The 10,906-nt window shown below is 35.6% G+C and overlaps 1 protein-coding gene across 3 annotated transcripts in view; it reads right to left on the bottom strand.

Moving 5' to 3' along the window:
- The window catches only part of LOC114182526 (DNA polymerase lambda), a 31,744-nt gene extending 21,253 nt beyond the window's left edge, over positions 1-10,491 (bottom strand). For 2 of the 3 annotated variants that reach the window (XR_003604106.1, XM_028069413.1), the window contains exons 1-8: positions 10,255-10,491; positions 9,972-10,109; positions 9,150-9,458; positions 8,858-8,936; positions 8,630-8,760; positions 5,508-5,570; positions 376-555; positions 218-271 (exon numbers count right to left, since the gene is read on the bottom strand). Coding sequence is in view for 2 of the 3 variants with exons in the window: in XM_028069413.1 (XP_027925214.1) it covers positions 218-271; positions 376-555; positions 5,508-5,570; positions 8,630-8,760; positions 8,858-8,936; positions 9,150-9,458; positions 9,972-10,109; positions 10,255-10,434 (1,134 nt within the window). In the remaining variant the exon portion in view is untranslated. The remainder of the gene's footprint in view (positions 1-217; positions 272-375; positions 556-5,507; positions 5,571-8,629; positions 8,761-8,857; positions 8,937-9,149; positions 9,459-9,971; positions 10,110-10,254) is intronic. The other variant, XM_028069414.1, reaches the window with a different exon arrangement.
- Between the last annotated feature and the right edge of the window lie 415 nt (positions 10,492-10,906).

The raw sequence follows: 10,906 nt of genomic DNA on the forward strand, positions 1-10,906 counted from the left end.
TGTTCAGTATTTTATTTTAAATGTTTATCATTTCATGTGTTCCATCTACAACCCATTTTACTTCAAAGAACATGCCAACATGGAAAACATCTATTTTGAATTGAAAATATCACATAAATGATAGAGAAATTTCAAGTGAAAGATTGTAATGAAACATTTATGACAAGATAGAAACTCATTAATCTCATTCCAAAATTTATGTCTACTGCTCACTCACCCCAGGTAAAACGTCCTCCCCAGCTTTTTGTAAAATGTGTTCCATCTCCTGAACCTATTAAATAAAAAAAGGTTATAAAGGTTTTAGCAAAATAAATTTTGGGTGGGGGAAGGAGGGGTAAGGAGAAATGTTATGACTTTAATAATAGTGTTACAAACCTCGTGGCGTGGGATCCGTTGTCTGATATCATCAAAGTATTTCAGCCCTAACTTTTGTGCATTTGTAAGTGAGCCATCATTCCTAAGATCATCTAATGAACGATGTCCCTTCTCATACAATTTCATTGCTGTGGATGGACCTATGCCCCATACTTCACCAAATAATGATATTGTTCGTACCTATAGATAACCAAGGGGGAAAGAGAAGGGAGTAAGATTGAAATTATGTCAAGAAAATTGGTTCTGATATTATTCATATAATACAAAGACTTCATAACATAATATTCTAATTTATGATGGACATAACCTATCCCTACCATTTAGTATCAATGATCTACCATTTAGTATCAATGATCTGATACAATAAATATAAAATATATTATTAGCTTATTAATCCTTCTACCTCCTAATTATGGAAGTAATTAAATCTCTTAATCATGTAATGAAAATTGTACAAGAAAATATTAACTGCAACATAAATTAATGGATTCTAACACTCCCCCTTTAGTTGTTGAGGGGATTTCATTAACTTCCAACTTGCCAACAATAGATTGAAATGTGGCCCCACTTAGACCTTTTTGTCAATACATTTGCAAATTTATTTCCAAAGGATACAAATGGTGTACATTTCCCAATATCCAATGTCTCCTTTATGAAATCTCTATCTACTTCAACATGCTTAGTTCTAACAAGTTGCACTAAATTATGCGCAATATTTAGTAATGACTTGTTATCACAATGGAGTCTCGTAGACTTCTCCAAATCAATCTTTAGGTCTTCTAAAACTATCTTTAACAATAGTATCTCACAAATCCCTATGATCATGACCCTTCGCTTGATCTTGCCACAATATTTTGTTTGTTGGTGGTCCAAGTGACTAAATTTCCTCCAAAAACATGTGCAATATGTAAAGATAGATCTTTTCTTGTCTATAGAACCTACATAGTTAGCGTTTGTGTAGGCTTCTAAGACCATCTCACAGGCCTTTGTAAATATAATTGCTTTTTCGAGAGCTCCATTCAAGTATGGGAGAATGCGATAAACAACTATGAGATAAGTCTCCTTTGGATTACGCATGAACTGGATTTAACCCCTACAACATCGACAGTATCGATGCCTAGCCATACAAGTAGATAAAATTCCCAACCACCCTTTCATAAGATTCTCTATCCACAACTTCATCTTCAATTGATTCACCAAGTTTGTGATTTTATTAAATAGGTGTCTCTACTAGTTTGAATCCTAATTTACTAGTTTCAAACAATAAACCCATCACATTTTTGTGTGGGAGATGAAAATACCATGATGGGAATAAGTCACTTCAGTGCCCAAGAAATATTTCATTTTGTGTATCTCCTTCATTTCAAATTATATTATCAAACATTTTTCCAGGCTTCATTACATACCACCCATGAAATTGAATGCTTAATAAACAATATATGATCACCTAAGTTTTGTTTGTACCGCATTTTCTTCATTACAATAGTTAACCTGTCAAACCATGCTTTAGGAGATTGTTTCAATCTATAAAGTTCCTTTCTTGTTTACACACCTTTTAAACTCAAGCAGAAATAGCATACTCAAGATTGCAATGCAGAAAGGCATATGTGACATCAAATTGTTGCAAACTCCATCTATAATTAGTTGAAAGAGACGATAAAATTCCAACACTGTTCACTTTTGCAATAAGTGAAAAGTTTCAACATAGTCAATTTCATACGTTTGAATATATATCCCTTAGCTTCTAATATATCCCTTAGCTTTTAATTGTGCCTTATACCTTTCCATTGTCTGATCTACCTTGTATTTAACGGTGAATACGCACCTATATTCAACAAGATTTTTTTCTTTAGGAAGATCCACAATCTCCCAAGTTTTGTTCTTTTCTATAACAACCATTTCAACCATCATAGCATTTTTTCAGCCCTTACTATTCGATGCCTCACCCACAATTTTTGCCATAATGACAATATTCAGATGACCTCTGGTTTTGGACGCTTCTTTTGTTGCTGCAGTTGTGGAATTTTTTTGTTGAAGTAGAGGTAGCTGCAACTGTTGCTGGATTTGTGGAAGCTATTGTTGCAACTGAGAAAGCTTCTGCTGTTGGACCTGAGGAAGTTGTTGCTGCTGTTGTAGCAATGGAAGTTGTTGTTGCTGTTGTTGCAGCCATGGAAGTTGTTCCTGCTGCAGAAGTTGTTGTTGCTACATGTGAGGAAGTTGCAGTTGTTGTTGCAAGATGTTGTTGTTATGATTGCAACTACTGGTGTTGTTTCTGCATATGTTGTTGTTGTGAGTGGACAATTGTGGCTTAAATACAACCAGATCCCCAAGTAGAATCATCTCAATCAAGTGGAAGGCTTTGTCAAAAATAGATAGTTGCAATGTCAATGATGGTAATTGTATAACTGCACACACTGCAGCTGCCCAAGAAATTCATGTGGGTTCGTTGTCAGAAAAACTAAGAAATATGCCTTTCCTACATATTGTTTGTTATTCACGTGGTCCTCAGATATAAGTTGAACTATTTCCATTACAGAGAGCTAGTTTGTTGCAAGTGTTTCAGAGGCATAAGAATCCCTGTAACCTTCTAGTTTGGAGATTAAGACCGACAGTTCTTGTCTTTGCCCAAACAAGCTTCCCTGCTAGACCTTTACATATGAATTGAGGAGATTGCATACCACCTGATGTCTGTTGTGACCATAGCGCATATTAGCTGAAGCACTGTTTACAAGGGGCTGTGTTGAGAATAAAGAAAATAGGGATTGAGATTAATCTCCCTTGTGTATAAACCACACATAGGATAATCTCTTTATAATAGAGAGAGGTACAATTAAAAAGAGTAACTGAAAAATAAATAGAGTAAATAGAAGATATTGTTTGATATTGTGATTAACAATATTTTAATAATATCAAACAATATCTAAACAATATCTAACACTCCTCTCAAGCTAGAGCATACAAATCGTATGTGCCAAGCTTGTTACAAATATAATCAATTTTAGGCTCCCGTAAAGACTTAGTAAAAATATCTACTAACTGATCACTTGAGTTAACAAACTCAGTCTTGATGTCTCCAGACATGATCTTTTCCCGAATGAAATGACAATCAATCTCAATGTGTTTGGTCCTCTCATGAAATACAGGATTAGAGCTAATATGAAGAGCAGCCTGATTGTCACACACAAGTGTCATTTGGGTAACATCTCCAAATTGTAACTCTTTAAGCAATTGTTTGAGCCAAACAAGTTCACAGGCAGTTGAGGCCATAACTCTATATTCTGCTTCTACACTGAATCTTGCTACAACACTCTATTTCTTACTTTTCCACGAGATCAAGTTACCACCAATGGAGACACAATACCCAGATGTAGATCTTCTATCAGAAGGAGATCCTACCCAATCAGCATCTGAATAGCAAACAACTCCTTTATGGTTATTAGAACCATATAACAATCCTTTTCCAGGGGATTTTTTAATATACTTCAAGATGCGAATGACTGCATTCCAATGATCTTCACATGGAGAATTAAGAAATTGTCTTACCACACTGACTGCAAAGGAAATGTTAAGATGAGTAACGGTAAGATAATTCAATTTCCCAATCAATCTTCTATACTACTTAGGATCAGATATAGGCTCCCCCTGATTTGGTAGAAGTTTAGTATTGGAATCCATGGGTGTATCAACAGACTTTGAACTCATCAACCCAGTTTCCTCTAGAATATCCATGGCATACTTTCTCTGAGATATAACAATACCATCATTGGACTGTGCCACCTCAATACCCAAGAAATATCTGAGTTTGCCAAGATCTTTGGTCTGAAAATGGTGACAGAGATGTTGTTTCAACTGAGAGATGCCATGGTTGTTACTCCCTGTAAGAACGATGTCATCAACATATACTATCAAATAAACACATCCAGCACTCGAGTGTTGATAAAAGACAGAATGATCTGCTTTACACCGAGTTATACCAAATTGCTGAACAACATTGCTAAACTTTTCAAACTAGGCCCTAGTAGATTGTTTTAGGCCATATAGGGATTTGCGAAGACGACATACCATTCCAGAAGATTCCCCCTGAGCAACAAATCCAGGAGGTTGCTCCATATAGATTTCTTCTTGTAAATCACCATTGAGGAAAGCATTTTTAACATCTAGTTGATAAAGAGGCCATTGTTGAAGAGCAGCCATGGCAATTGTACCATAAAAGGTTGCATGCCTGATTGTACTTGTTGAGACATCCCAAGAGTGGGAATCATTATGCCATTCCTAGAAGAGACTATGGATGGACCAAGACCACTCATTGCATTTTGGTTCATGGGAACCCCACCTTGCACCATTTGGAGCCCTGAAAGGTTTCCTTGGCTCATACCAAAGACTTGTGGTCCCATACTAACAGCCCCTTGAAGATTACCCAATGTTTGACCTTGAAGACAAATTAGAATTGTTGGAAGATACTAAACGGGGTTCTGTCCAACCTGTTTAGGAACAGAAAAGAGACCCAAGGTTAGTGATGTTATTCCTGATTATCCAGATGAAAATACACTAAGCCGTGGGTAAAATATCATCCCACTAGATATCATGTTTGACATGTGCATGGCAACAGGAGTCTAACGCATTGAAAGAATTCCCTTAGAGGTTCCACCACTTAAGCCAACAGAGTTCATCACCTGCCAGGCTTGAAAGAGATTGCTCAAAATGTTCAAATCTGCTTAAGGAAGGGATTCACTCGATGCCAGGCTGCAGCATTAACACTCTAGGACCATCCACAAATATATATACTCTAATGTTTGAGACATCCAATCCTTGGTGTGAGGGAACATGTTTGAGATCCTACTACGACTAGAGATACGGTAAAACTACAATATATAGAAGGTACAAACCTCACTTAACAAAATTATAGGATTGAATTAGATCCACTTTCTAAGAGCTATCAAGCACTACGATAAATGAGTATTGTACTAGAGTAAATGTGCATATAATTATTATGGAAAAGAACTAAAAAATTGTAGTTGTACAAGGATCATGGATAAAGATATAATATGATCCATTAAAGCTAGAAAAATGTATTATTAATTAATACAATATTATTTAGATCTCTGACTACCGAGGGTTAATGGTTATAATACCTTCTCATCTGTTTCAAAGTGTTCTAATTTGGATAACTTCCCACTAGTTATGATCTCCTGAATCTGCATAGAGTATGCATAGAGTAAACTGTTAGGCAAAAAAATAATGAGGGTAGAATGTGTGTTATATAAGGAAATTTAAAAAAAAAAAGTAGTTATGATGTTAGTAGTTTTAGGGGAGAGACTTTGTGCGAAAGTCTATATATAGTCCACCCTTTGGGGGGTGTTAGGGGTCTTTTGTACAAAGAGTCTTTGGTGAGTCTTTGGTTGGGTAAACAGGGAATACCTTATGTGAAAGGAAGTGTCATGTGTGAATGATGGAGTATAATACTGATGATTTTGAAATAGTACTACAAAAGATATTCAGTCTATGTATCTGGTTTTGTGTTCTTTCTTTCCTAATGAAAGGAAGTTTGCTAGACATGAAAGAAATCAAATAACTGTTACATAGAAATCAAGGAAAGTGAGAAATTGTAAGGAGAGTACTCTATCAATGTTGAAGAGAAGAAGGAAGAAAGATTTGTACATGGTAGCAAATCAGATGGGGTGAAAAGTCTAGTGTTCAAGAAATTCTGGAAAAGCACTTTCAGATTAAAATAAACATAAAAAAATATTATGAACAGATATTGTTGAGATATTTTAGAAAGTTTTAGATTTTATTCCTATTGGTTTTAATTCTATATATTAGTTGCATCATGGTTTTATTACTAGCATATCAATCCCACAATCACAAGGATTTGTCTCCTAGGATAGGTTGTTCCATCACCATGAGGAGTGTGGTAGAGAGTTGAACTAGGAAACTGCACCAGCATAGCAGCATCAGACTTCAGCACCTGCAGAAGGCCACCAGCAGTGGTATCCACCCCCTTCTAATGCCCTAGCACCACAGATTTCACTTCCTTTTCCTTCCAGGGCCATTTAGTCGAAGAAGCTAGAATTTGATAGTGAGCTACTAGAGACTTATAATAAAGTGGAGATAAACATTCCTCTCCTTGATGCAATTAAGGAGATTCCAAATTATGCTATGTTCTTTAAGAAATGTGTACTTAGAAGAGGAGTCTAAAAGATAAACAAATTCAGAATATGGGGAGAAATGTGTCTACATTGATACATAGTAGAGATGTACAAGGATTTGTCTCCTAGGATAGGTTATTCCATCACCATGAGGAGTGTGGTAGAGAGTTGAACTAGGAAACTGCACCAGCATAGCAGCATCAGACTTCAGCACCTGCAAAAGGCCACCAGCAGTGGTATCCACCACCTTCTAATGCCCTAGCACCACAGATTTCACTTCCTTTTCCTTCCAGGGCCATTTAGTCGAAGAAGCTAGAATTTGATAGTGAGTTGCTAGAGACTTATAATAAAGTGGAGATAAACATTCCTCTCCTTGATGCAATTAAGGAGATTCCAAATTATGCTATGTTCTTTAAGAAATGTGTACTTAGAAGAGGAGTCTAAAAGATAAACAAATTCAGAATATGGGGAGAAATGTGTCTACATTGATACAGAGTAGAGATGTTGCCTCTCAGTCCTAGTCTAATCTTCCACAGAAATGTGATGATCCTAGCACTTTCTAAATGGCACCAAAATAAGGAGAGGAAATCGAATGTATATTATAGAAGGAAATTTACTGAAAAAAAGTAATTAGGCAGGTAGTTGTGTTGGTGGAGGAGACTTTCCGAGAAAGTCTTTATATAGTTACATTAGGGGTTGTGAGGGGGATGTTTTTGGAGTTCTTGGGAGAGCTAACAGAGAACTACCCTATGAGAAAGGAAACACTATCCTTTGTATGCAAGGAGAAGGTAACTGTGACAAAGGAATATCACAGACATTACTGAGAACCTGGACAAATGTAAGTTTTTGTGCCCACAAAGTTGAGATGATTTAGAGGAAGATGATTGTCCCTGATTTTGTAAACAACCCCAAGGGATATAAAATCCCTGAGAGGAAGCCATCCCAAAGTTAAAGAATCAGAGGCTATTAGGGTCACCAAAGCATTAAACACCAATCAACTTCGTCTTCACCAAGTGTCAGTCAACAATATCTACACCAAACAAAATAGAGCATCTTATTTTACATGACTACAGAGTGCAAATAAGAATTGAGTTCTTCTGTGCTTGACACGGATCTCTAGCCAAGACAAAGAAGCGCAACCAGATTTTGCACATTGAATCAAAGTGAGAAAGATCCAAAGAGGTGTGAGGCATGAGGCTGGGGAAGAAACCCTAAAACCCAATATTATTTTGAATATTTTACAATCTATATTTATTTTTTGAGTCCACCAATCTTATTTTCACCAGGAAAATATTAAAGATGGAATACAATTTAATGTGTCCTCTAGGAATCAACTTAGGTTGTGCTCTGTATTAAAAAATTTAGAAAAGCCTAGTATTTTTTTTATTTCACTAGCAATGCTTATCGATAGTCCACTCTCTGTTAGGGGTCTTTTGTACGGAGAGTCTTTGGTTGTGTAAACAGGGAATGCCCTATATGAATCTTCCTTTGTATTTGGATGTTAGTGTGTAGTACTAACAATTGTGGAAATAATACTGCACAAGATATTTGGTCTAAATTTCTGGTTGTGTTCTTTCTTTCCTGACAAGACACATAACATAACATAGTTGTTTGTGTAGTTACCTAAACAAATTTAAAAGTAAGCTCTACATCATTACAAAAGAAGAGGCAGAAATGTCTTTCTGAGAACCAAATTAATATCACTTAGCTATTTCGTAGACTTACTACAAATGAATAAAACGAAATTTCACAAGACAAAGGAGAAGGTAGATAAGCTGCAAAACTAAATAAACCAAACAAATGTTCTAATAAAAATAACCATAATTCAATGGCCAAATAATAACAAACTTTGTAAAAGAATCATATCTCGTAGATGTTAACATGCTGAATGGATTTCCAGTACAACTAGACAATGCCATGCACATTTATTCCTAGTAATAATAAATAAGTAAGAGGATACCATAGAAGACAACAGAAATTTCAGAAGACAAAATAGTGCAAAAGAGCAATAAATCTATTGGGAACTATGATTCAGAAATTAAAGATATATATTGTCTTTCAAAGTGACAAACTACGAGACAGAGTGTCTAGTGACATAGTTCACTTACATGATCTTTCAATGATTTTCCAATAGATGGCAGGTTGTTTATCTGGTCAGCACTTTCAATTTTAAATGGCAACTTCTCAATAACAGCAATAGCCTTGTAATAGCTAAAGGACCTTCGATCATCTCCCAATGCTTCAAACAGCATACCACAATAAATAAGAACACCAGAGTAGCACAAAATATAAAAAGATTGCAATATGTAGGAGACTAGGTGTAATAGAAGCCTTACCTCTATATATGTTTACAAGTTTCCCAAATATCTCTGTTATGTTTTTGTTTTGATCAGGTGGACAGTATGATGAAGATGACTGCAAAGTGCACCCATGTTAGCGGAGTTTTGAGTGTGTGTGCGTGGTACAAACACTAGACACAGTTATATGAACCAGAAGATAGAAAAAGTATTAATTATATATGTCAGAATCTTATTCTTAACAGAGATGCCTGAGAAAAATTATTGTTTTGGAGTAAAATATTGTCACCAAATAATGTTCAGCTGTAGGCGGATAGATCTTAGCACTTACAACGTCACTTTCAGAATCAAGATGTTGAGGTCTTGTATTTCCATAACTTAAACTATCACCTTCCTCATGGCTGCTTGTTGATAAAAATGAATCATTTTTTCCTCCCTGATCGTTACTTTCATGATTTATAATTTCCGTGTATTTCGTCTTTTTATTATTATGCAATTGCTGAGGATCGCTCTGGCCTGGTTGAGGGTCCAAAGACTTTTCAGGTTTGCCTTGAGGATTCAAGTTCAGTACATACATATCTTCAGATACTATCTCCCCTGATTTCAAGCAGTCCTCCAGCCATTGATAAAGGAGAACTCTCTGCACAAATCAACGTAGATCATTAACCGGAAAACAATTAAATAACTAACTAAACAAAAGACATGTAAAAGCACATTCCAAACACAAAAACAGAAACCCAAATTATACATTTCAGAGGAAATTGCTATACCAACAAACTAATCCAGTACCAATTACAGTCCACATAAGTCAAAGTACAATACTACAATACACACATTCTTAAAAGTAAAAAGGAGATCAAAACAAGATCAAGACCCTTCAAACACTATTATTAGATATCCACTTTGATCCTTGAAAGATAAACTCAAACCGAGACCACATTGACCCTATATCATCAATAAATACATCTATTAGCCCTCCAAAAGAACACAAGCTTCTTAATAAACTGCTAGGGAAATACCAATCAATATTTCTGATGAAATACCAATCAAAAATGGGGTTGTTTTATGGATACTATTGTTGTCCTCCTTACATCTCCAAGGAGACATAATCAGACTAAGCACTCATACATCACATAATGAAGAAAAAACCAACCCCTTTAAAACGTGACAAACGGTCCCTATCCAGTTGTTGAAGAAGCGTATCTGAGTTCATAGCAAAAACATGAGTGACCCGTTTGCAGAAGCGCTCCTCTATCATAGCCCCCATTTGCATCAACCGCTCCTTCCAAATCTGATACATGAGAAAAAGTGAAGAAACTTAGAAAAGATGAAAACTTTGAAACTTCAAAGGAAAATAAAAAAGGTGGGTTTTGAAAAATGACAAATGTACAACGATATCCATTGTTAGCCGGTGAAACTTGAAACTTGTATTGTACCTGGAGTCGACGGGCTTGGACTCCTTTGGGAACCAAAAACACCACCATGCCTGAGAACATTCCGCTAGGATCGGGCTCTGGTTTCTTCTTTGGCGCCATTTTGCAACGTTTACTTTCCTTGTTGGTGGCTTCTACGAGAAACCACGGTGATGCGAGTGGCGCATGCTTCAGTGCGTGCATCCAAAGGTGTAACCTCTTGGAACCAGGCTGAAGTGTCGCAGCTAATGTTGGACACGTAAGCAATAACGCAGAAACAAATAAACTTATAGTGTTTTCGAGACTTGGAAGAGAAAATAAAAATTGAAAAAGTTTTAAAATTTAAATTTAAAGGAGTAGATATTTTTGAATTTTTTGCTTTTTTTCGTTTTTTTTTCAAATTAAATAAAATATAATATCATTTGTGTTTTCTTTCTTATTATTTTTACCAAAATTCATCTATGTGCACTTTTTTTGTTATATATAGAGCCGTTAAAATGGGTTATAACCTGCGAGTTCGAGTCGAGTTGGATAGAAAAAAAATTACAAATTTCAGTACGAAATTAAAATGAACCCAACCCATTAAGAATCCGGCTCATTCAGGTTGAACCTGTGATATATTATATATTATATATTATATTATATATATATATATATATATATATATATTATATAT

This window comes from Vigna unguiculata, chromosome 4 (genome assembly GCF_004118075.2).
Source record: "Vigna unguiculata cultivar IT97K-499-35 chromosome 4, ASM411807v1, whole genome shotgun sequence".
In the NCBI taxonomy this organism is placed as follows: Eukaryota; Viridiplantae; Streptophyta; class Magnoliopsida; order Fabales; family Fabaceae; genus Vigna; species Vigna unguiculata.